This window comes from Elephantulus edwardii, unplaced genomic scaffold (assembly GCF_000299155.1).
Source record: "Elephantulus edwardii isolate Elephantulus edwardi_28Jun2011 unplaced genomic scaffold, EleEdw1.0 scaffold00063, whole genome shotgun sequence".
NCBI classification, from domain to species: domain Eukaryota; kingdom Metazoa; phylum Chordata; class Mammalia; order Macroscelidea; family Macroscelididae; genus Elephantulus; species Elephantulus edwardii.
In genome coordinates this window covers 3,819,613-3,846,034 of record NW_006399813.1, presented here as the reverse complement: position 1 = coordinate 3,846,034, position 26,422 = coordinate 3,819,613, and the positions used below count along the sequence as shown (strand labels likewise).

General features: G+C 52.0%; 1 protein-coding gene across 5 annotated transcripts in view; it reads right to left on the bottom strand.

Moving 5' to 3' along the window:
- NFASC (neurofascin) overlaps window positions 1–26,422 on the bottom strand; it is a 272,454-nt gene that overhangs the window by 16,618 nt on the left and 229,414 nt on the right. The window contains exons 16-26 of one of the 5 annotated variants that reach the window (XM_006887905.1): window positions 26,081–26,205; window positions 25,177–25,221; window positions 23,923–24,024; window positions 23,472–23,669; window positions 21,980–22,050; window positions 19,881–20,103; window positions 13,566–13,688; window positions 12,405–12,578; window positions 9,743–9,757; window positions 3,556–3,792; window positions 16–132 (exon numbers count right to left, since the gene is read on the bottom strand). In XM_006887905.1, coding sequence (XP_006887967.1) covers window positions 16–132; window positions 3,556–3,792; window positions 9,743–9,757; window positions 12,405–12,578; window positions 13,566–13,688; window positions 19,881–20,103; window positions 21,980–22,050; window positions 23,472–23,669; window positions 23,923–24,024; window positions 25,177–25,221; window positions 26,081–26,205 — 1,430 coding nt within the window. Of the gene's footprint in view, window positions 1–15; window positions 133–3,555; window positions 3,793–9,742; window positions 9,758–12,404; window positions 12,579–13,565; window positions 13,689–15,542; window positions 15,748–17,791; window positions 17,908–19,880; window positions 20,104–21,979; window positions 22,051–23,471; window positions 23,670–23,922; window positions 24,025–25,176; window positions 25,222–26,010; window positions 26,206–26,422 lie in introns of those variants that run through there. The other 4 variants (XM_006887906.1, XM_006887907.1, XM_006887908.1 and 1 more) reach the window with 4 other exon arrangements.

Genomic DNA, 26,422 nt, shown 5'->3' with positions numbered 1-26,422 from the left:
CACAGCAATGCTTACTGTCGATGTACTCAACCACAAAGTCAGTTCCGGGCCCGAAATTGTGCTTCCAGGTGATGTTGGCCCATTTACTGTTGGGGAGCACTGTGACGTTCCATATGGACTGCTCATCGGGGGCTGGGAGATGGGTTAGAAGAGGAGTTAGTGACAGTGAGGCAGGCACATGGAGACACAGGCACACACACATACACACACATACCTGCTAGGAAAAGACAGTCATCAATGGTGATGCACGGAGCCAGACAGAGCTCTAAGCTGCAGCCTTGGGGCCAGGCCAGAGGGGGTGGCCTAGAGCTCAGCCGATGCATTCCAGAACACCTTGAGGTGAGGGCAAGCGGGGAACTGTCTGTGTGTCCAGACAGGTGGGCTGGGTATAAAAGACTGGGTTTCTACACATTCTACTTGAGGCTTTAACCTGGTCTCATCAATTTTTGGTATCCTGGCCACAGATTAGCATGACGCAGGGAAAGGGGCCAGGGGGAAGATTCCCTTGGCCAGATGCTGAGTGAAAAAGGGCAGCCTCTTCCCTCTTAGCTACAGAAATTCTGCAGGCAGGATCGAGGTTAGCTTAACAAGCCAGAGGAGAGCCATGATGAGATCTGTTGGACAGACAGGACGAACCCAGCAAGAACTTCAATGGGCTCCACAGCAGAATGAGGAGAGTAGCTGCCCTAACAGGGGACTGGCCCGAAAGCTCCCAGGAATTCATCTTGGGCAAATGGCTTATGTGGGAAACAGCCTCACACTGTCCAGAAAGACTCAAGATCTGGACCCGAGAGTGCCACCTGGAGACAACATGAACCTAAAGGAAGAGGACTTGACATCCAATCCTTAGTCGTCAGATACTAGAAAAACCCTATTATTTTTCCTGTGAGATCCTTGGCACCATAGCCTTTGAGACTTTATTTCCACACAAGACAGAGGACATTCATTATCTAGTTCCGATGAGCTGGGAGCTACTTTATCAAAGGCTTCGTGCTGTCTGATGCCATGGCCGGTGTTCAGGAGAGTGGTACTAATCTCCAAACATAATAATTTTTCAAGAGTCCCAGCAGCCTGATTACCCCATTTCCCCGCAAAGATTTAATGGTGGCATACTAGCATGGAGCCTTGTATTTCAAAGACTTTACAAGTGTGGCTCCTGTATATTTTATTAGCATGGGGGGGGGGGTGCTGTCACCAATCCACTTGTCAAAAAGAAATGAATAGAGTATATTGAACGGTGCATTTATTCATTATCTCTTTGACACGTGATGGAGTCCGCAGGGCTGGGGACGTGATGAAAGATCTCCCTGTCATCACTTCAGAGGTGCCTGCTCCACTACAACCTTGTCAGTCACCAGTTGCCCCAAGTGAGTATGATTCACGTTAGGTGAGAAAATAAGAGCCAGCTTTCCCTACAGGGTAGTTTCCATGTGGCGGGCAGAAGGAAGCCTTCTTTATTTGACAGATGTTTCAATTGTACTGGCTGTTTTAAGCCACCCAAAATCCCAGCTCCTTGGTATTTCCTGGCTCTTGCTATTGGGAATGAAGTGGGAATAATCTTCCTCCTGAGCTTTGGAAATGGCCAGAGAGGCTGGTTTTAATACGTTGGCCACTGATCTCAAAAGGACCCAAATCCTGCTGTCTTTAAGGCAATCGCTGTACTTTCAGAAAAAAGGTCAAGTAACAGTAAGTCCAAATGAGTTGGAGGAAGGCATTACCCTATGGAGACATCAAGGTGACAAATGAAAAAGTGCAAAGTTCAAAGTGAAGGGCAAGAGCAGCAGCTCCCAAGAAATAAAAAAACCCCCAAAACACTGGGAAGTTCATGGATGTCTGAATGTGAGAATGAGGGCTTATTCCTTGAAATCTGAGGCAGGCAAGTCAAAGCCAAATAAAAGTCCTACAGAAGAAGAATCAACCTGTGAAAAGTTTTTCCTAAGATAGAAGACAGTACAGATGAAAGAGATGACAGTACAGATGAGAAGATATTTTAGAATTCTAGATGTCAGAGCCCTTTGGCTGCATTAAGGGAAGCTTGGATGTTTGAGGGATGTGTGCAACTTCTGAGGACAAAGTCAGGCATAGGACCAGATCCTTCTCCGTGTCTGAGTCACAGACAGACGTGGAGTTAACACTATGTGACAAGACTGATCTGTCTAGAAAGAAGTAGCTCTTCCCAAGGGAATAAAATCCATCCCTTTCTTTATTCTCTGCACATCTCACTTGTGAAATTTGAAGTTCTCACAGAACATCAAGCCCCACTTCACTGCTGAGGATGCAGTCCTGTGGCCAGAAAGAATGCCAGCTGCAAACTGCTAGTGACAGCTTCTACTAGTCTCTTCTCCTTGCCGTGCTTCCCTGAAGTGCATGTTTTGAAGATATTAGATAGCATACCTTTAGAGCAGTGTTTTAAAGGTCTGGGGAGCATAATGTCAGTTATGAGGCATTTGTCTTCCTGTGCAGCTCACTTCATTCCATGTAATTGAGTCTTAAAAAAAATACTCACATGTCCCAACCACAAGCCTCCATCTTTATTCCGGTGAGGGTGAGGAAAGAGCCGTGGGGTGGAGGGGGGAGATGGTGAGATTTAAGAGCCTGGGGCACTCGCCCAGGAAACAGAGTTAATGAGGGGCATTTCTACAGCTGCTAGAAGAGATTTCTGAGTGCTTCCTGCCAGCCTCGCTGGGTGTACAGCTGGTGTGGGCCCTCACTAAGCTAGACACCCTCCTGTCCATTAAAATAAAAGGCTGCTTGATGCTCGGTTCTCAGAAGCAGCGCTGGACTCCCGGGGGGTCTCCTCATGCTGGAAGCACAGGCTGCATCACACAGGGGCAGCAGACGAGCCCTGAGATCGATTCTTACCCCTGGCTCCTACAAGCTGCCATTTCCCCTACGTGTGTGCCTTTGGGCCGTGGGGAATACAAGTCGGAAGAGTAATGAAGCACCTTTGACATTACAGAACTCCTCGGCAGTGTAATTTCCTGGAAGCCCTGACTTTTTCTTTTCTTTCTTTTTTTTTTTTTTTAAAGTCTGTAAGACTTTTCCAAAGTGTCCTGGGAGGAGAGGGGCAAGGAAGGAGCTGAGTTCTGTGAAGGGAGTTGTGTAATATGGCCAGCTACTTCCCAAGCCCTCTGCTTAGCTGCCAGGCTGGGTGGAGACAAGGCCGGAGCAGGATGCCTTCTCAGCTGGCACTCTGTAGATGAGGCACCTTCCTTCCCACCCCCTCTCTCTCCTGGAGCGCCCTACCCTGAACTTACCACTGGACATGAGGTTGGAGGTACCCCTGCTGTCCGCCTGAGGAAAGCTTGGCCTCCACAGAGCTCTTAAGGAACAGGGACTTGGAGGCTGGGACGAGGGGTACTGAGCCTCGAAGCCTCTCTCTGGAGCAGGCGCTCTGAGGCTTTTACGCAACCAGACTTGGAATCCAGTCACGTGTGAATTTCCAAAGTCCAAAAGCAGGGAGGTGCTGGTGAACACACCCTAGATCACCCTTCTGTCTAATGGGGAGGCCTGTGGGGACAGGTGGGGACTCAGGGAGCATGGATAGCGCAGTACCGGAGGAGTCGTGGGTCTTAGTCCTGGAGGTGGTGACGGGAGGGCTCTCCGTGGTGGTGGTGGTGGCCGCGGTGGTGGTAGTAGTTGTGGCGACGGTGGTGGTGGCCATGGTAGTAGGTGCGGCGGTGGGGATGATGGGGACTGTTGTGGCTTCGGTGGTGGCAACAATGGCAGTAGCGTCAGTACTGCTCACAGTCACCGCTGCACCCACGGTAGTTGGGGGCAGTGTGGGAGCGGCTGAGAGGAAAACGTAAAAGGGCCGGTCTGGTCGGTCTGGCTGACTCGCAGCCTGGATTCGCGGCCCCGCGCGAGGCAGGCAGCCCGGTGGGGAGAAGGTAGCTCAGCGGCCAGAGCCTCCCTCAACGTGACGGACAGGCAGGATGGACCCCAGTGAGGGGAGGAAGAGAATGAAGCCCGCGAGTGTGTGTTTCATTTTCTTCTCATGGTCTGTGTGGCTCCAAGCACCCTGCATGCAGCCAGCCACGGGTGAGGATGAGGATGGGAAGGGGATGCACACCGGGTTGCTCAGACTCCAGGGTCAGCACGGAACCACAGGCCAACCAGCACCCAGACACAGGCCCAAGCAGCACCCCTTTCAGCCCAGCAGCCCTGGAGCCCCACCCTCAGAGGTGGGCCCTGCCCTGCAGGCACAGCGGGTCAGCCTGCCAGCCCAGGATCGTTTCGCATCCCAACTGCTTATGCCAAACATAACCACCTTTTGTTACATCTGCTCAATGTCAAGCAGCACCTGAACCAGACTAGGAAGAACAATCCCCACTCTGCCAGGGAGGCCCTGTGAGCCACACAGCTCTCCGTGCCCCCTCCCATGCCGCCATTATCCTTCCCCCAGGCTCTGCCCTCTCCCCTCATGTGTCCTTCACTCTTCCTTTTCCTCTGCTTTAGGATGGCCCTTCCACATCTGCCCTCATTTCCAGTCATGGCCTCCCTCCCGTGGACATTTGAGGCACTAGTTTTATCTGTTCGCATCAGGATGTGGGGAAATGGCATGCATGGAATTACGGTGTGGTCTGTACTTGGTCACACCATCTTCCCACCCACACTCAGCAAAGAAATCCCATTACAAGAAGTCACCATGGGCTTCTCATCTGCACAAATCCCAATCTGGGACACAGAATAGTTTATCTTCACACTAACTCCCTCCTGTCCTTATCTCCCATTCAAAGCTCCTCTATGACGTTAGTCAGGATTGAGGAGCTATGTCTACATAGATGACAACTTAGCCACATGCTTTTCTGCCTTCTGTAGATGGGCAATGGGAACTAATAAAGGGCTACCTTGCCTCCACCCTCCAGTTTCAGTATTTACTAAAGCTGAGGCTGTGATGAAAATGATGGAGATGTAAGCAAATCAGCTTGCACTCTATCTCCTATAATCTGACCACAATCCCCTCCTTGCCCTCTATCTCTTATAATCTGAGCACAGACCACTTCGGAGTTTTTATACTAGGAGACATGAGACAGAGGCTTTAAGACGACATAGTAACTTTTGTGGTTATATGCCATTGTATCAAGTATGACTCACAGCAACCTTCTGAACAATAGCTCTGAACCCTGCACTATCCTGTGCCATCTTTATCATCTCTGACACACTTGAGCCCACTGCTGCAGTTACTGAGTCAATCCATCTTACTGTGGGTCTTCTTCTCTTCCGCTGACCTTTCCAAGCAGAATGACCCTTTCTAAGGAATAGCCCCTCTTAATAGCTTACAGGAAATAATGATATTCTATTCTGCCTCAAATCTTAGAAATTCAGGAAAATCATATCCTCAAGTCCCTTCAGCGGCCAGAACAGGGGGAGGCATCAGAGAAAGAAAGGTCAAGTCTTCCTGACCAGAGCCTTCTTGACCAACAAAAGCCCATTCATTCCCCTGAGAGGGAACTGGTCCCCAAGCAAGAAGGAGAGAGTGTTCCTGGGATCCCAGCTGATCTCCTATTTATAAGATTAGATGTGTTATTGGGTCTTGAGGGTGCTGACTACAAAAGTCACACTGGGCAGCTGACTATGTGCCACACATTCCAGAGATTCTCGGACAAGTTCAAAGCCAGATGACACTGCTCTACTTCCCACCCCCGGGCCAATCCGCAGCCATCAGGAAGGTGCGTGGGAACTGGAGTGTGTTGGAGGGAAATCTCTCTCTCATGTTCTTTAATCAGAGAGGTTTTCAGTGCAAGGCAGCTCCGGGTTGGGGTACAAGCTCAATGTTATGGATGCTCAGTTTGAAGAAATCCACCTCTTCCATGGAGTGCACACAAGCACACTCACACAGAAAGGACTGAGAGGCCTCCAGGCAAAAGTCTGCCCTTTCCAAGGCCTGGACCTGGCTCCTGGAGCCGTAGATACACAGGATTGTCCTGTGTTTCTTCCTGTCACTCTTCCAGGTGGCTGGAAGGAACCTCAAGAGGTAATCTCTGTCCAGGCAGAACTGTCTGGTTTAGTCATTACTCGTCACTGGTGTATTTTCCTAATAATTTCTGGCAAACAACACTGACAGAACCCTCGACTCTCTTCCCTGATTATCTAAAAGGTATCCTGAGGAAATACTCCCTTTAACGGAAACCACCCCACAAGGCACAGCTGAGGGACCTGGGCTCCGGGTCCCACACGCTCAGCTGTTGTATTTCCCAGCCCTCTGAACCACAGACTTCACCTCACACAGTTTGGGGTATGTTTATCAGGAGTCCTTGGAAAGACAGAGGGTCAGCAAAGGAGAAGACCCTCAGTGAGGACTAACATGGCCACTGCAACAATGAGCTCAAACAGCTGGAGACGTGCTGTGATCCTGCGACAGGGTCGGGCGGGGCTTTGATCTGCTATGTGCGGGTTAACTATGGCACCAAGTATGGGAGGCAGCTCAATGGCTTCTAAGTAAAGGCGGCATCCGACCAATTCTCCCCAAAGTGAGGCACATCCCTGCCTGTCCTCTTGGTCCTCAAGGAAGCAGACAAACACACACTCACACATTCTCTCTCTCTCTCTGCCACAACATTCCAGCCAGCGGTCTTGGAAGCAGAGAAGTCGAGGGAGGCTAGGTAAGAGCACGCTTCTTACTTGGCTCTGGTGATCAGAGACAAGAATGAGCAATGACACTGAGAACGCTTCCACATGGTCTCACGTCCTCTCCCTTTGACGGTCACTCCTGCCAAACGCGACCTGAAGGAAACATTTCTCTTTGATAATGGCCAGCTAGCTGCGTTCCCCTCTGGATCAGTGGCAGCAATTTCAGAGTATTAATGAGCAGGAACGAGAGATGAGTGAGAGGGAAGAAGCCGCCTCCCTGGCTGTGTCCTCACTGGAGCTGTGGGGGATGGACTCCCAGTCGCCTGAGCCCTCACTGCCGGGCACTGTGCTCTCTGGACCACTCCATTAGCTGCGTCTGTCACCTCAAGGATGGACAGGGCCATTGGACAGACAGAGAAGGCAGAGGTAAGAAGAGGCTCTGAGGAAATGGACAGAAGGGCCAGGCTGAGTGTGGCATTACAGGGGAGGAGAAGGTAAGTTTATTATGGAAAAGATAGTCCTTTGCTAAGGTAAGAGTATATTCAGGTTATTTCAATCCATTAGGCAGGGTAAGATAGAGGTGGAAGGGGAGTACAAGCCAGCAATGGGACTTAGCTGTAGAGTGGACCCGGCCACAGGCTGGCCAGACACATTGTGGGTCTAGGATGTCATCTTTAGCCACAACAGGGACATCTGGAGAAGAACCCTGGTCAGAGCTCAGGGAGGCTGCCAGCCTGACAACGGAGAGAAGGAGCAGGGGGCATCCATGGGGGGCTGGACCTGGAAGCACAGGGCCTCTGCCAGAAGGTGGGGCTGCTTACTGCACACTGGGAGGAATCCCAGCCATGGCCAGCGGTTCCCCACCAAGCCTTCAGGGACCACCAAATAAAGACAGAGAAAACTGATAAGAGACACGGTCATTCTTCTGTCCATGGCATGAGACAGCTCTTATCCATCTTTCCGTCTCCAGAAACTACCGTGGCTCTAAGCCCATGGAACATTTGTGGAACTGAGCTGAGCTGGCAGGTCACCACTAAGAATGACAGCATCGAGGCAGAAGGATGAGGCCAGCAGTTCCCAGACATTCCAAGGTGCAAGGTTCAGTCCAAACGTGTCCACATGGCATGGGGACCATCCTGGCCAAACCACAGATTGCTGGGACAGATGGGCAACAGTCTTAGGAGATGGCAGATATGGGTAGCTGGGGGGGGGAATTATATTCACTGGGTGAGGCAGGAACAAATTAGTTTGGGGAGCAGCCTGCCCTGGTCTGCAGAGGACAATGGGGGGAAGGGAGTGGTGAATGGGACCCCAGGCCCATGTCCAACAGTTAACACCCAAGCACCAAGCTTGGCGTCTGCAGCCTGTGCAGAAGGTCCTTGTGCATTTGAAGCTCAAAACAGCTGATGTCATCAGCACATCTCCTTCACAGAAACATGTCATGTGCCTTCACCACCCTGTCACGTGGAAGCTGGTGCCCAGGAAACGAGTTGATTGATGGACACAGACCCTGAGCTCACTCTGTGTAACATGAGTTTGGGTCCTTTCTAAAAGGGAATCGGGAAATAGGGTTTTGAAATGGCATCTCCTCGTCTCTCTCAAGCGTCAGTCATAAGAAGGGCAGCACAGCCAGGCACAGATGCCTTCTGAGTGAGGCCGACTCCCTGCTGCAGACCCACCTGCCCTGGGTGCCAAGGTGCCAGGAACGGGAGGTGGGCTGGGAGCTGCTTCTCCAGCAAGCCTCTGATTCCTGGGTCCTCTTCCTGCTTCCCACCTCCTCACTTTGCTGAACCTCGGGCTACCCTGAGCCAGAGCAGTCACAGAATAGAGTCTGGTGGAGCATCAGGACGCAGGGGAACCCTCAGCAGGCAAGGTCCCCTGTCCAAGCCACCTCCTGCCTAGCTGAGCTGTTCTGACCCTGCGGGGAGGCGCGGGACCCTGGCCAGCCTGGGTTTTCAAGGGAGTGGGAGGACTGTGGGAGGACGGCAAGGTGGCGGCTTACTGCCCACACAGCTGACTGGCAAAAGAATATACAAACTGATGGAAGCAGGGTGTCAAAAGAAAACTACAACAGTGGTGGTGGTGGTGGGGAGACACATTAGTATAGATGGGAGGGAACCAAACGGGGCAGGGGGGCAGCATCTTCACAAAGCCCGTCCTCAGATCTCTCGCGTGTTCTAGCAACCGAGGGCTGCTGGAAGCTTGGGGGAGCCTTCACCCACAGTCTTTGCTCTGCCAAGGTGAGCCCTGCTCCCATTTCCCTCCTGATGAGACTAGTTCTGACAGAATTCAAGGACAGAGTGGTCCCTTGGAATCCCCCCTGCCTCGTTTCTCCAGTCTTCATTCTAAAGCACCCATTGTTACTCTTCAAACCCACGTCATGAGGACAAGAGAGGAGACGTGTAGTTAGCAGGTCATCCTATGCTATGCCAGGACCTGCCAGGCTAAATCCTCGTTTCTGTGGTAGATTACCCTCGTTCCCCATCCCAGACCCCGAGAGTGGAGACTGTTCTTAACACTAAAGACATTGAGCAGGGCTGTTGAGGGGTGAGAGGCCCCCTGAGACTCCAGGCCCTGGAACCCCTAGCCAAGGACATGCTCGCTGGATCTCACAGACCAGAGCCCACGGCAGGGGGCAGAGCTGGTGCCGGGCCCCATGCAGCATGCACGGCCAGCATGCACGGCGTGCTCATCCACAGCTCACCCTTTCAGGAAGGCGGCAGCTGGCCTGCACTTCCAGTGCAGCTCCCCTTCTGGGGGGCACAGCTGGCAGTTCAAAGGCTGTGGATACTATCTGAGGCCTCCAGCCCTCTGAGGTGTCAATCCTATGCAAAGGCTGAGGGGTTCAGGGAAATCTTCCAGCCCTTAGACAAAACTCCAGCTCCAGAGAGGCCTGGAGCTTACGTGTGTGGACACCTTCAAAGCCATCCTCCTCTTCAGCAGGATGTCAGACAGCAAATAATCAGTGCAACAGGGAGAATGGGTTAGATGTTCCCTGTTTCCTTCCTCCACACACATCCTCCACTGCAGCCTGGCCTCCAACACTGAGAGGGTGAGCCTGGAGCATGCTTTTACCCCAAGCCTGTCTCTCCAGTTCCACCCTGGCTGGGCTGGTCTCCACCTGCATCGCCCCATGCTACGCCCGTTACCTCCGCTGCTGGTACGGTACCTGCGGTTGGAGTAGCTTCAGAACACAGCACCCAAGATGGTCAGAGAGAAGGGGAGAAGGGACGAAAGAAAGAGGAGAGAAAACAGAGGCACAGGTGAAACCACAGGACAAGCAAGCAGAGGAAGTTCTGGTTTAAACCTGATCCAGAGGCTGTGCCAGGTACAGGCTCCTGCTCTGAGGATGCAAACTTGGTGTCTGGGAATCACATGAAAACCCACCAGAGCCTGGCATGTTCTGACAGAAACCTTCACTCTTGGTTCTTGGGGACCCTTCCAATGCGCTCTGTTCCACCTCTACTCAAGGACGAGTCCTAAGAGGGGATGGGGGTGGGGGTGGTGTCGTTGGAATCTAGGCTCCAGCTTTTCAAGGGCATGTCCTGTCCTGGGTGGGCGGATGACCTCTATGAAGCAGACTGGATGACCTTCCATGAAGCCAGGAGTTGAGAGCATTAAGGTCCCTGGGGCAGGAGGCCAATAGCTCCAGTTCAAACGGATGGTTCCTGTGTCTTGGGGGGGAGGGAAGATGCTACACAGTGTTGAGAGAGGAGGAGTGTATTCAGATAAGACCTCCCACCACCATCTTAACCGTGGAAGGTCAAGGGTCCCTGACAGAACGGAGCCCTGCAGCCCCTTGTCCTGGCATTGCACTGGCCTTAATTCTTTCCCACCAGCTATGCTTTGTGAAATCAGGAGCCAACTACAGAACGAGAGACCAAAAAAGAAATTCCTCAACTTGCTCCAAATCACTAAGTTGAGAAGAACACCACTCTTTGTTCTCTTACTCCCTGGGGCTGCAGAACCCTCTCTGTGGTGGCCTCTGGGGCTGGACAATGGGGCTTGTTTATCTGATTTTCTGTGTGGGGATGGAGATAGGGAGGCTTTCTCTGTCCATCCCCTTACAGAACGGAGTAATGAAAGAAAAAAAAAATCACATCATTCTTGCCTGGCTGGGTCTTTGGGACTAGGCACACACTGGCCTCTTACCCACGCATGCCCCCATCCCCAATAAGGTCCCTGAGTGGCTGGAGGTTGGAAGAGCCTATCTGTGGGGGGAAACTTACTGTGTGACTCACTCCTTGGTTTACAAGACCAGAGAGGGAAGTAGAAAGGGCCATCAGCCTGTCACCAAGGCCTGCCCATCACCCCTTCTCCCCTCCTCAGCTCTGGGATGGCTTGCTGCGTGTGAGGGGGATGGGATGGGTGGAGCTGGCCAGGGATGAATTGGGAGCTCAGGGTGAAGCAGCAGAGGCAGCCAGGCTGGCAGTCCAGAGGAGGAAACACTGATGTGCCCCTGGGCTGGAGGTGGCTGGTGGGGGGCAGGGGGAGGCCTACCTAGCCCAGGGTCAGGCCAGGGCACCTGAGCTTCTGGAGAAAGTGAACAATAACCTGTGAGCCTCAAGGATCCCTCACCACGTCACCACCTCTTTGAAGTCTTCCCTCGCAGAACTCACTCCACCTCCTCGGTACAGTCACTGCACATTCCTCATCCAGACATAACACTTCTCACCCTGAATTGCAATGAGCTGTTTTTGCAAATAATCTCCCCTCTGACATGGTGCGAATGTCTTATTACATTCACAGCCCTTGATTACGGCACAGTGCCTGACTCCTCACACAGTGGGTGCTAAGACATGGCTGGTGCATACATCAGGGCACCTCTGGAGGGGCACAGGGGTTCACCACACCCTGCCTTTTCACACGAGATCTGCCTGTATGGGGGCTCTGCAGTCTGGCAATCCTGAGAGGTTCCTGGAATGCACATGCGAGACTGATGTCGGTCCACGTGTGGTGAGCTCAGAGCCCCCTCTAGTGGAGTTCTCAGGCAGCTGGTGGAGGAAATGCAGGAAATTCTGGTGGAGGCTCTTAAGTTTCTAGAAGACGCTAAGTTAGGACCCTGGGTGGGTTGAACTCATTCACTCATAGTGGAGCTGGGGGGAAAGGGACTATTTCCCAATTCTCACAGCTTGGTGACTCCCTCGATCCAAGCTGTAAGGAGGGAGCACACCCCCTGCTGCCTTCAATCATGACCGTTTCTCCCACCTCGGCCCCCTGCGCCCTTGCGGAAAGGCTGTCCCCAGAGCCTCCATGGGGCAATCTCAATAATATTCTTGCCTTTCTCAACGGGTTAACACATTCACTAGTCTTTAGAGTTCACTAAAGTGCTTTCCCTCATCTCATCCTTTCACACCAACTACAGACTGTTGTTTGTAGTTCACAGTCTGTTTCTCAGACTTCTACAGGAGGGAGAGTTAAGAGACAGCAAGTAACTTAGCAAACTGGGGACCTTGGTCTGATGCCGACAGTTTAATATCTGAGTTCCCAGATTCAAGGCCAACATGCCTCTTGCAGGAAAGAAGACGCGTCCTCGTCTATTGAGCTTCTACAGCCTCATTTTTTTTCCATCAAAGGCCACAAAGGGCTGCACAGGCCTCAGTGCATTTCTGTAATATTTAAATTGTTTCTGTTGTTCTGTGCTGTTGAGTTAGAACCGATTCATAGCTGAAAACCCCCATCCAGTGGATTTTCACAGACAGTAAATCCCATGGGAGTTGACTGCCCATCTTTCTGCAGCTAACGGCTGGTGGATTTGAACCATGCGCCTCTGGGTTGGTAGTGCAGCTCCTTACCCCAGGCCACCCCAGAGGCTGCAGCGATGCGCCTACCTTCATTCGGAGGTGCTGGTGACTCCTCCGTGACAGCTTCCCCGTTGCCCACCTGCGTCCTGGCACTGAGTGTGAAGCGGTAGCGTGACACGGGGTCTGCTCGCTGCACCGTGAACTTGGTCTGATTGGGAGAGAAGCTTTCTGCTATCTGCTTGCCTACTTTGGTTCCATTAACTGGGGAGAGACAGTAAATGGAAATGAACTTGAGAGACTTTGTACCACAACAGGGTATGGAATTTACAGCTGGAAAGGGAGCACTTTTCCTGACTTTGCTGGAAAGGGAGCCAGGAAACCCTGCTTAGTGATCCTAAAGACTGGGGGATGGGACACTGGGGTGCTCTGATTCCAAGACAAAGTTAATACCTCCTCACTGATCTCATTATCTAGCTCACTATAAAGTTCTGTGGTGAATTCAGAAAGACTGGGTTTATAATCTGCAAGTCCTTTCAACAAGGACAAAACTCTTGAATTCTTTTCTTCCTTTCAAATAGAAGATGGGGGAAACCACTCGCTCTTTTGATAGTTAATGCTTCCTTTTAAGAGAGAGGCTATTCAATACTCCTCAAAGGGGAAGCTGCCAAGTTCAGAGATCTATTCAGAAGAGCATATAAGCACAAGGCTGGGGGCTGGCTATTAAAATGTGAACAACAGAACACCTGGCCCTTTGAATTCCCCGCAAAGTTTTTCAAATGTAATGATATTCTTCTTCTTGCATGTGAAGCTGAGTTGCCCCTCAGGTGAAGTCTTCCTAAGCAGGCTCCTGAGTGAGTCAGGGCCTTATCCTGGGCTAGACCGGAAGTGTTGTCTGGTTCTGTCTACCCTGCTGGCTGGAAGCCCCGCCAGGTGAGATACTCTTTTTCCTAGACTCACAGGTCTTAGGGATTCAAGCTCTCTGTGAGGGAGCAGGGTTGCCTCTCTCCTTAGACCAGAACTTGCCCTTGTCACATCCTTCAGCACAGAAGCTCATTGTGGGCAGATCTGTGTAAGGAAGCTCGTTCTTGCCAGTCCCTGCCCAACTCCATGGAGAACATCCCTGCAGAGCCCTCTACCCTTCAGGTACTAAACTCTGTACAGTGAGGAACTCTCTACTTCAATGCTGTGGGGAAAATGAGGAGGGGCTTTCCGATTCCCAGCTCATCTAAAGACAAGGGTTGAACGTACAGGCCACGTATTTGAGGGTATATCCAACCAGGATCCCATTGGGGTGCTCCGGGTGATCCCATTCCAGGTTGATTGTCTCCAGGTTGGGCTGCCGGACTCGGAAACGCCTGGGGGCACTGGGTACTTGGGGAAGGAGGAGAGAGCAGGGGTGGGGGAATGAGAGGAGGGGCAGGGAGGATGAAAAAAACACACAAAAAAACAAGGCACATATATGAAGGCGTTGACCTCCAGGTGATCCCCATTGGAGAGCTGGTAAACCAGAACCCCTTGCCCCAGCCAGTGTGCCATTTCCCCCATGTCTGAGGATGATGATGGCTTAGGCCCAGTTGTATAAATGGAGAATATTGAAATCAAGATTCCCTTTAGGCATTCTACATTCAGCACGTCTAGGGCTCTGAGCCTCCAGATACCTCCAAGTTGGAGACAGCAGTTCCCTGGCAGGGAACCCGTGGTGCCTATTTCATTGAGAGGGAGTAGTTCCCAGTCCTCAGACAAGAATTCTCATCACCAGGTCCACACAGCAGGGCTAGGCTTCTGAGCTGAAAATGCTGGGTTCAGGGGCGAGGAGAAAAAAAAAAGGCGCCATGATGTAACACGTGGAAAGGGAGGGAGGAACGGAAGTGATCGGAGAGGCTGGCCATGAAAACGAAGAGAGGCAAAGGTGGGCAGAAAGAAAACAAGAGGGAACAACAAAGGAGCGTAGAAAGAAAGGAAGAGAAGAAGAAAAATGGGGGGAAACAACAGTTAAGCAGGGAGGGAGGAGAAAACAGGAGAGGGCAAAACAAATTAAAGCAGATTCAAGTATTGACTAGAACAGAGAGGTCGACCTGGAGGAGCTTCTAGGCCCTCAAGGCAAGTGGCTGCGCCACAAGACCGTCCTGGACCATAAACCTATAGAAACAGGAGCCGAGTCTAGCTGACCTTCTGTGCAGCTGATTATCTCAGTGAAAGCTTCTGGATGTTGTTGTGTGTTGTCGTCTGTGACTCATAGCAACCCTGTGTATAGCAGCTCTGAAGCCTGCCCTGTCCTGAGCCAGTCTCACTGACTCCGATACACCAACCCCCATCGCCCCAGTTACTGTGTCAATCCATCTCATGGAAGGGCTTCTTCTCCTGACCTGCCCTGTCCCTCCACCTTTCCGAGCATGATGTCCTTCTTCAAGGATCAGTCCCTCCAGGCCATGTGCCCGAAGTATGTGAGACGGAGCTTCAAAATCTTTGCCTTCAAGGAGAAACTTGGTTTTACCCTCTCCAACACAGAGACCTGTTTGTTTTCTTGGCAGTCCATGGTATGTTCAAGACTCTTCTCCGGCACCACAACTCAAAGCATTGATTCTTTTTCTGTCATCCTTCATCATTGTCCAGCTCTCTGTGATGCAACAGTGGTGAAAAAAAGTCTAAAGACGGTCTTAAAACCACCTACCCCTGACATGACTCCAGCTCCTGCTGACCCCACATGTCAGAGTAGAACTGGGCTCCAGATGGTTCTCAGTGATGAATTTCCCAGGAAAAAGACTGGACATTTTCCCAAAGGCATCTGTGGATGGGCTTGAACCTCCAATCTTTCTGTTAATTACCCAGTCTGATAACTGTCCCACCTGGGTCTGAAAGTCACAGGTGCCAAGAAACAAAACAACGCCTCCTAGTGGTCAGGATGAGCATATTGCCATTAGCCTCAGGAGGTGGTAGGGCGACCAATGGTCCCACTGCTCTTGGGGGGCAGTTTGCAGAGCTTGCTGAGAACTGTGTTAGGCGACTACACAGGATTTCTTTTGCAAGATCTCTGTCAGGTCAGGCCACACTGGTGATGGATAACTCGGTGGGAAAGGCAGGAGCTGCTCATAAGCTCCTGGAACACAGACAGCTCTGTTCGCACTGTCCATGCCCAGGTGGACATGGCTGGAGCTGCGCCAGGCCCACTAGGAAGTGCCTCCCCTCCTCCTGCCCCCACCCTGGGGAGCTGCAGGGCAGACCTACCTCCTTCTGGGGTGGTGAACTCCTTGGTTTCACTGCGAGGCCCATCACCTCGCCCATTGACTACAACCATCTCCAATTTGTAGTTGCTGTAGGGGAAGAGGCGGCCCACCACGCCCCGCGGGCGGTCCCCAGGGAAGCTGGCTTGCTGTCTCTTCTGAGACACCCACAGGTTCTTCAGCAAGCTGCTCTCCCTCCAGTAGTATGCCTTCAGGACAGAGGTAGGCTGGTGAGGGCGTGGCCAGGCACGGCCAGGTTAGTTGTTAGTGGTGGTGCCAGTGACCGGTCTTCCCTTTGCTTGTTACAGGCTCCAAGTCCTAAGTGACCTCATCAGTCCCTCATGGGGCTGGGAAGGCAGCAGTATAGTCCTGGTGCATTAGGCACTGGGGAACGTGAAATTACATCAAACAAGGAGTTTGGTTTTTGGTTCTAATCAGTTCTGAGCCATGTCACCCCTCTGGGTAATGGGCAGGTTGGTCAAAATTAGATTTGAACTGCTCCATGATGGGAATGATCTCCAAGTTGGGTAAGAGGTTGCTCAATGAGAGACCACAGACGTGAGCCCGGCTCCCAGCACGGAAAGCTGCTCTGGGCCACTGCCTGGAGTGGGGTTAGTATGGTTTAGCTTGGCAACAACAGAAAAGTAGCAGGTTACCTCCCAGAAGTCTGAATGTAAGAAATGCTCGAGCTGAAATCAGTGGCTTCCTTTAATGCTGTTTGAACATCTTTAGGAATAGGACAGACACACGTCCAATGACAGAGATATGCCCAAGCCAGTGGGATGAATGTTCGCCTGGCGGCAAGAGTCTGGACACACCAGGACGGCCTGTGGGAGGAGGTGCTGTACAGGGCACAGCAGAAGAGTCTGCAACCTAAGGTCTGATTAGCAGTGGGTGAGAAGGCACTAGTCAGGCTCCCAGGCCACACAAGGAAAACAGTAAATCCAGACTTAAGAGGGGGAACTCATGGGAGTTTTAGCCAGAAAAAAAAATCTCCAGGCAAATTGGTTAAGATCAGTGTAACAGGTTAACATCCAGCTGTTGGGAAAGAGCTCCAATTAACTCAAGTACGCACATCAGCTGGCCTGCCTTCTTACTTACCAAATTAACTTCCCAAGAAGAGACTGACCCCTTCCATTCTGCCCTGATTGTCCACCAGCCAACACTCAACGGCCTTCCTCTGAGGTCCCAGCACCTGGGTTAACCATGTCTCTAGCTGACCTCATCCACTTTTAAAATTGTTGTTAGGTGTCATCGAGGCGACTATGACTCAGAGTGAGCTCATGGAAACAGATCTGAACCCTGTCCTATCCTGTACCGTCATCCCAATCTCAGGTGTGCTCGAGCCCACTGTTCACAGGCACCGTCTCAATTCATCTTGTGGGGGTCTCCCTCTCTTCCTTGGACCCTCTTCCTTTCCCAGAGTGATGTCTATTTCCAACACAGTCCCTTCTGACCACATTCCCAGAGTATCTCTTTTTAAATAGAGCTACTCATTTCATAGCTCCAGGGTGTTTCAGAAAAGCTGGACACCCAGGGCCAGGCTACCCTTTCTTTTTTTATTTTATTTTATTATTTTTGTGTGAGTGTACCGTCAAATCAGATCTGACTGATACAGGAGGAGATTGTCCCTCCTTCCCCGGCAGAGCATCTGGTGGATTCAAACCGTGCACCTCTGGGATTGTATTTGCAGCTCCTTACCACTAGGCCACCAGAGCTCCCCTTAGGCTACCCTTTCAAAGAGGAGGCACGATGGAACCCAACTGCTCCCACGCAGAGAAGAAAGACCAAATGTGAAGGGCCCAGTAACCCAGGTGCTGAACACCCAGAGTTGGCTGTGACAAGGGAGGTATTGACATCATTTTAGTGGCTTTGCCTGTTAGCTGGGACTCTGGTCAGGTAAGCAGCCCAACCAGGGCCATCAGGAAAGGGGAGGGTGCTCAGCGGTTTGACATTGCTCCCAAAGACACAAGAGTGTCCACTCACACATGTCCAAGTGTGCGTTATGCAAAGTCAGCTCCATCCCACCACCCTTCACACGACATTCTGTTGCACCAAGACAGCATATTTTTCCCCCCCACTGAGTCATCTGGGGACAGTTTTGGAAAGCTCATCCCAGACATCATCTCGAAGCAATCGTGCAACCGTCATTACCCCTAGCACCTCTTGCAGATACCCTACGCCTTGCGCCTGCTGCCCCCCACCCTGGTTAGCGAGCTGGAGGTTAGGCGGGTCGGGAGCTGGCTTCCTCACTCGGTACTCTCTGAGCTGGCCCTGGACCGTGTCGGAGTAGACGCGGTTCCACTGAAGGCTGATGGCTGTGCTGTTCAGGACGCGGATTTTAACGTCAGTAGGTGCAGCCCTGGGATCTGTAATGTGTGGGGACAGAGAGCTGGTTATGCAGGCAAGGCTGGCCCTGGCCTCCAGGGTCCCCTCTGACTTGTGCTCGCTGGCCTGTCCCTTGCACACTGGGCACTACAAGAGGGTGGGGACTATGCCACCACCATCAGACTGTACTTGAAGGAGTGCAAGATGGTGGGGATTCAGGTGTCAGAGACTCTACCTACGTAACTCAGGGAGAAAGGACTTAGTGTTCTCTGGTGCTGGATAATCTCTGCTTATCCCCCCTGTTCCAGGTCTACGGCATTCCCTATCTAAACTTTCTCATCTAGGCTCCCATGTTCCCAAGCTTCTGGCTGGGTGTGGCCACTGAGAGGCATCAATAGGGTGAAAGGAGGCTGTGTATATATTCTCCCCGTTCTCCTTTGCTGGGCTGCGGGCGGACCATGTTGCACCCTTCTACCCATGGCCACATTGTGGTAAGCAGCCTTCTTGCAGGCTCTGAGGACCCATGTGTCCCCTTCAGGGCTCAGGGTGGTGGTGGGTGACTGTCTAAGGTGGGTAGCCCCCGAGATGGTTCCCAGACTTTGCTGCTTCCTCTCTAGCCCTGTCCATACTACTCAGACAGGCCCTTTGGAACATTCTGTATGTTTCCCGCCAGGACTCTCCATCCCTTTCCCGTGTTACTCATCTGGAGAAACCTTTATCAACCTCAGAGAAGGATTCTCATGCTGTGACCACCTAGAAAGAGGAGTAAGTCCTTCCCTCTTCAGGGCTGTGTCTTGCCCTCCCTCTGGCACTCGGCTGCTGAAGCAGTTCTGCCTCGTGCTGATGCAGAACAACTGCAGCGTGGACGGGTGCCACGGGAACTCTGGGACAGCCCAGGGGGCTCAGGGCCAGATGCCGCCCTCCCCACTTGCCACTGGTAATCCTTAAAGGCCTCCTGCCTGCCGGTGCAGAGGTGAGGTGTGAGGAGCTCCTGCTGATCCCTTGTGTTTATCTCCCACGGGGTTCTAGCCCACCTCCCACCTCCGAGGAACAGGGCCACAGGACCCAGCCGCCACTTCTACAGTCTTACTATTAGGAACACCACTGTCCCGACCCAAGCCCTCAGCATTGCCCCTACTGATTCTTCTCTTCTTAAGACTCTCCCTCTCCCCTCTTTTCTAGTCACCCACACGATCTCTTATTTTATCGGACCACCCCCAACAGGAGGCCCTGGATCACTCCAAGCCAGGAAGGGACCCCAGTGGCCAGCCCCAGCTTTCCTGAGCAGCCTGAATGACAGAGCAGACAGGCCCCCATTTCCCAGGTAGCCAGACACACACTTCCACACACAGGTTCAGAATCCTGCTGATTTCCCCAGTGCCAACTTCCAAAGAGCATCTCTTGGAACACACAAGCCCAAGGGACTGGGGCAGCACTAGGAATGCTGGCAGGCTGGTCGGAAGACTGAACATTGTTTTTGCCTGGTCCTCTGAAGCCTTAAAGGCTTCCTCTGGGAAGCTGGAGGGAAGGGGCCTGGCCTGTGGCCCTGCTTCCTGCACAGGTATAATAAGGGGTCTTTGGGACAATCCTGTAGCCTAATTGATGCTATCAAGCTCAGCAGTAAGGGAGCCAGGCTGCTTGGAGATGAGGAGACTTGGGCTCTGCTTTCAAGCCAGTCCATCTACTATAAAGTGATACTGGGCAAGGCTTTTCCCTTTCTGGGTCTCAATTCTGACATCTAGAAAATGTGAGTGTAAGACTAGGTGATTTCTAATAACCTTTCTAGTAGCGACATTCTGTAATCTTGAACTTATGTTTGAATGACACCGTTTCCGCTTCTAACCGTGACAGCCGCCTGTCTGTCCTGGGTCACTGTAGTGATGTGTTTTTTCTGGGAGCTGGCTGTCTGCTCAGGAAGTCTGTGGGGAACCTATGACACGACCCTGTGTTCCTGGTCAAGTGGCCATGTATGGCCCACAGTGAGGGTCCCGAGAGGAAGATGGGGGATACTCACAATCTTCTCCTGAATAGCCGATGACGGTGTCTGGCTCTGGACCCTTCCCGAAGTCGTTTTCGGCCTGGACCCGGATCTCATAGGGCACGTAGACAGGGGTCTGTCCCACGACGTAGCGGGAGCCCCACACTGTGACGTTGTTCCAGGTGTCACGAGTTTCCCTCCGCCGCCACTTGACAATGTAGCGCAGGTTGGGGCCAAAGGCCGAGGTGGCATTCATGGGCTGAGCGGGGAGAGTCAGAGGGAGGGCTGTGGGTTATGGGCAAAGGATCCCAGACTCACCGCAGCGGGGCCTCTCTTTCTGTGCCAGGAGCCTCTCCCAGAACCACACAACCCTCAGACCCCTTGCAGGGCTGGAGGGAAGAGGACCCTCTTCTCCTGTCAACTCCCCTCAAAGCCCAGGGTTTGACTAACTCAACAGCATTTTTGGTAAGCAGGAGTGAGTCCCGATTTTCTCTGCATGGAGCCTCTCCTGACAAAGGTGCCATCTAAGGCCCAGTCATTTTGACATGCAGAGTCACGCACACACACAGGTGACTAGGGAAATAGAAGCTTTATTTTCTGCAGGACTCTTTCCTGATGATAGGTGTCAAAATAAAACAGAAGATGGGCAATACTATTATGTGTGTACAGGGGAAGGGTGGGCAATCTCCTCCCAAGCATTTAACTGCCTCTGAAAATCCGCTGGAGGGTCAGCTATGGGTCGGTTCCAACTTGACAGTACACAACAACTCACTGTGCCTCCTGCTATGAACTCTACTAAATCCATGCATCTGTTCTGGCTTATTTTAACCAACAGGTCATGGTTCTCTAAGCAACAGAGAAGGTGAGTCTGGTCTCCATTCTATTCCCTGAGGGCCCAGTCCAGGAGCCAGTTCCTGGGAAAACTACAATTCAGAACTGGAGAGCAAACAGCGACCCAGTGCAGGTCACGAGATAAGGCCCAGGTTCCTTGGCTTGGGCTCAGCCCAGCTGCCGTTACTCTGCTCTGACCACAGCTGCCATGACCAGGATCCACAGACAGGGATACTGTGAGTCCAAACACTGTATATCTCTATGTCTTATAACTCATGACTGTGCCTTAGAAATAGTTTATATTTCAGCAGCTGCAATGCCTCTCTCAGACTAGAAGTGGTTCAAAAAAGTCACTTTGGACTTAAGAGCTGTGTTTCCCTAAGAGATATTCAAGTTTTAAATATCTGGAAATACAGTCTTTGCAGATATTAATAGTTAAGTCTACAAGAAGTCATACTGGAGTAGGGTGAGCTCTAATCCAGGAAGACTCCTTATAAAAGAGATGAGATGCAGAGGGCAAATGGGCATGTGAAGACAGAAGCAGACACCGGAGGGATGCAGACACAAATCAAGGGGCATATGGGGACACAAAAGACATGGGAGCAGGCAAGGAAAGATATTCCCCTAAAGGCTAAGGGGGAACATGGACCTGCAGACACCCTGACCTCCGAGGTCGAGGCTCCGGAACGTGGGAGAACTTATTCCTGTTGCTTTAAAGCTACCTAGTCTGTGGGACTTGTTCTAGCATCCCCAGAAAACCAGCTTAATTTTAGTTATGAAGACAGATCTGTGAGCCAAGATGTGGACGGCACTTTGCAAGCCTGATCTGGAGGGAGAGGTTCGAGTCAGGGAGCTCATGATGGAAAGGAGGTCTGTGCTGAGAACACCTCAGTTCTGGTCTCTCCTCTACCCTCAGGAAGGTCCAGTGAAAGGAGCCCAGAATGCATCAAAGTGAGGCTGTGGTGTGGAGGCTAACTTCCTCCTCAGGTTTAACGTGAAGTTGTCCGGGTGCACGTGTCTTGCTGGAATTCCTTCTGGTTGTCATCTGGCTGGTGGTCTGTGCTCTTTGCCGCTCCTGCTTGGTTTTCTCTCTGCCTCCTGACTGGTGTCTGGGTAATCTTCTCAGAAAAGGCCCAGGTTTCTTGAAAAGATGTGGCCATTGGAGCTAAGGAGGCAGCCTGAACCAGAGGGTGGTCTTGGGGCCTGGGGGAATAACTAGAGTGGACCCCCTGATGCACAGTGTGTGGTGGGGTGGGGGGAGCAATCAAGGGGCAGGATGGGGTGGGGTGGCGGGGGGTTCTTACCGTCCATGTGATCTCCATGTTGTTCTTCCTTGTCCCCTCTCCCTTCACGTCTGCGGGATTGGACTCAGGGGCTGGAACCCAATAATGCACACAAATAGTTCAAGTCCATTTTTTGCCTTACCTGGGCATGGCAAACAATCTATTTCCTCTCCACTGGCAAACTCAACTGCATTCTGTCTTTTCTCAGCATCTGCACAATCTCTCTCATATATAGAGAGTACGGGCGATGCAATGGTTAAGGCTGGTTATCAAACTCATGCAGCAGCTCCACAGGAGAAAGACTTGACAATCAGCTTCCAGAAGGTTCTCTCCCTCTCATTGGACTCATAGCCTACCCTCGAGTGGGTTTCAGAGACTGTAAATCACATGCTAGGAGGTTGCTCATCTTTCTCCCTTGGAGATGCTGGTGGGTTTAAAGCACCACAGAGGCTCGGCCTTCGGGTTAGCAGCACAACTCCTGACGCACAAGGCCACCAGACCCCATGGGGCAGGTCTCGTCTGTCACACGGGGTGGCCACGAATGGGAATCAACTGGGCTGCACCAAATCCCACTCCATATAAAACAGAACTTACTCTTTTTTCTCATGTACACACCAGGCCATCTCATGTAAAAAGCGAAACAAATTTCTTTGGAATTTTAATCCCTAACAAGATAGCATTAATTATAAGGCTTGCATCCTGTGGGGGATCAGGACAGCCAACTCATGTGGCTTAGCTCATTCCCGGATTATCCACGAAATATGTTTAACGCTAGTCTGGCTTATCCTGCCGCTCAATATTGGGATGTTTACCACTTACTGCTGAGCTGGTGTGAAAAAAAAAAAAATCAAAACATTACCCAACATGTTAGGAAAGAAAGATGTTCTAACAACAGATTAGATTGCTCTATTGCAACTCTTTGCCATAACTCTTCCCTTTAAAGCAGTTAGTCAAAGAGTTATTAATATTAACAACAATGGTGATGAAAAATTTACTGGGTGCTATGTGTCAAGCAGGGAGCTCGGTGGCCTACTGGTAAGAAGTTGAGCTGCCAACCCAAAGACATGTGGTTAAAAGTCACCGCCTGTTTTATGGGAGGAGGACGGGAAATGTCTTTCCATGTGATTTACTGCCTCTGAAAACTTGCTGGAGGGTCAGCTATGGGTTGGTTTTGATTCAATGGTATATAACAACACACGTGCCAAGTAAGTGGGGTAGGGCAAGGTTCAGATATGGTGGTCCCAGGGTGGCTGTGAGGCATAGCTGAGTGATGGCACCTAATCACAACACCATGGGCCAAGCACCACGCTAAGCAGTTGAAGAGCATTTCAAATATAACCTCACAACAACCCCTCGATGTACGTGTCACTGTTTCACAGATAAGACAAACAAGATTAAGTAGTTGGAGAAGGTTAAGTAACAGGCTTAAAATCACACAGCCAGGAGCTGGGGGAACACAACATGAACTCAGGGTGTCTGGGTCTAGTCTTCCCTGTCAGCTGCAAGTACTTACGTGCTCCACTGGTTCGGTAGCGCTCAGAGGGGAGGCTGGGGTGGCTGCTCCCGACCTCATTGACAGCAATGACCCGGAACTGATAGTTGACATATGGGGACAGTTGCAGGACAGCTGAATTGACACTGCCTGGAAACTTGGAATGGTCATGCCAAACCCCTGGCTGGAACTGGTCCTCTTCAAACTGGACCACATAGTCTGAGTGGACAAGGAAGACAGACTTGTTTTAGGAGGTGAGTGAACGGTGTACTTCTTCCTCTTTGTCTGTTCATGTTAAGAATCTCCTTTAGGGAGATGAAGGCACAGAGCACACACTTCCCGAGACACAGAAAGGGAAACTGAGGTTGGCATGCATTCTTTAAGCAGCTCAGGGCACACAGCGTGTGGGGTAGACCTGAGGCTGCTGATTTGCCCCCTTTCTGGCTTTGGAGGACACGACCCCTGAGCTGACCTGTGATGGGGCTGTTGTTATCGTCCCCGGGGATCCAGGTCAACCTGACGCTCCTCTCGGCCAGGTCGGTGAGCTCCAGGTCCCGCGGTCGGTCTGGCCGGCCTGGCAGCAGGGGGAGGACACACCATGTAGGGCTTCGTGTGAGAGCTGTCCCTGCCCTGGATGCCACCCCGTGCAAGCAGATTCTCGACAGACGTGGGGTCAGCACAGGGACCACCCCTCCCCTCAGAAGAACATATTCCTCCCAACGAAAGAACATCAAAGGACACGGAGGAAGGTGAAAAAAGGATCATGCCGGGCACAGAGAGTTGGGACCAGCTCATCTTGTTACTGTGGATACTCTTGGGGCACTGGCATTTAGGAAACACTGTCCTTTTCACTACACTCGTGATGATTCATTCAGGGAAGCAGGCAAGGACATGTGACATTCTCCCATGAGGACTTTTTTCTACTTGTGTACTGAGGCTCTGAGAGCAGGGACTCAGGACAGTGTCCAGAGTGTGAGCAGGGCAGGCAGGTGGGGGGGCCTGGGGGACATGGGGTAAGGAGGAGTGAGGCCGGAGGGAAACAGACACAGTCCAAAAGTTCCATGTGGAATGATGGTCAGTGGGACGGAGAAGTCCCAGGTGGCATCGCAGCAGCTCTGTGGGGTTCTAGTCTTACAGGATTCCTTTGGTAAACGTCAGTGGTGCCCTGGCCCAGAATCAGTCATGGGGAGCGCAGGCAAGCGCTCTCCTCCTCCCAGCTCCCTGCATCAATGATCCTTCATTCTAGCTGGTTCCTGGAAGGTTCTGGGAGCTGAGTGTCCTGAACCCACGAGTGCGTGTATGCATGTGTGAGTGTGGAGTATGAACAGGTGTGGTCACAGATGTGAGCAGACTGCAATGAGGTGGCTTTACCAAGAATCTAATGCTTGTGGGCTTATCTAACTGGCTCTTAAACCTCTGAGGTTGAGCTGTGGGAGAACAGGACCGCTCCAGTGATGAGCAGGTGAGCACGGATAAAAGCAAGAGACCCAGGTGAGACAGCAATCAAGGACTTCTGGGTCCACTGAATCCAGTTCATCCCTCGCTGCAAAGGAGCAGGCCCCACAGTGGAGCTGTGACACAGGCTCTGAGGGGTGAACCTGGGACACTTGCCGAGGGAAAGGAGAGGAAGAATTATTCCTGAAACTAACACAGAGCACCCTCGCCTGCGGGGCCTTCCTCCTGCTAGAATGGGCCTGGATGAAGGTCCATGATTAGTACAAATTACCTTTGGGTGGGACAGCCAAACGGTTAGTTGGAGTGGCCTGGTCAGCTGCAAAGGTAAGACAGGTTATCCAGGTTAGCTGGTTATGCAGGGTTAGACGTGTTCTCTGAGACGGGGACAGGCAGTGAGGCCGGACAGCCTCTGGTGGAGGTGGTCCAGGACCAGGTTTAGCCCCCTCCAGCGAGAGTGCCCCATCCCTTCTGGAGGCCTCTGAGTCGCTGCCATAACTGGGGGTAGACACTGCTTCCTTGCCGTCCCATCATTACTTTTGTTCCTCGGCTCATCACAGCCAGCACCTCTGCCTCTCCGCCACCGATGGGACAGGAACAGCCAGCCCAGTGGAGGGAGCAGGGAGCAGGGCGCCCAGTGAGGGCAAGAGGAGGAGGGACACTAGGGGGCTGCTTCCTTTGAAGAAAGGCCGCTGCCTCCTTAGCTCGGGACAATTTTATATTTGCCATGGGGCCTGGAGAGCAGAGCAGGAAGAGACAGGGTCATCTTATTAAGTGAACACCACCCAGTGAAACCCCATCACGAACCCTGGGGGGAGGGGAAGGGAAGTGAGGCTAGCGGGGGTTGTTGGAAGGACAAACACAAACTCAGCCTTGTGTTTATTAGAACGATTTTAATTGACTTAGTGGTAATGAGTTAGCTGTGGAGGAATCAAAATGATCAGAAAAAAAATCCCCTCTCCATTTCTATTATTTGTTCAGGCATGCTACACTTAGGAGGTAACTTGTCCTGCTTGTTCTGAAAGTGGTAGCCCCTGGACCCTTTGATCTTAAGTCAAGAGACCACCAGGCCTCGTGAGCCTGCTGACGACAGGCCCAGCCCTCAGAAGCCCCCGGACCCACTGCTGCCTGGCTGCTGGGAAGGGCCGGTCAGTGCCAGGAGGAGCACTGGCAGTTACCTAGCACAGTGAGTTGGGCCTTGGCCAGGTCCTGGTCCAGCTCAGTGCTGGCGACGCACGTGTAGCTGCCCTGGTCTCGCTCTGCCACGCCGAAGATTGTCAGGGAGTCATCTTCCTTCTTCATCCTGAAAGGCACCAGCAGGGGATTGAAGAGGTAAGTGGGGAGCAGGGCAGGGCAGGGCAGGGAGGGCTTGAGACTCGGAGGAGAGCACACTCGCAGGCTGGAGCCCCACTTGGAGCTCTGAGACGCTAAGGTCTTCACTGTCACCATCTGCATGGTGGTGTTTAAAGAAGGGGGAAGTGGGTGGCGCTCAAGTGACCCAGAGCTGGGTTTACTGTGCT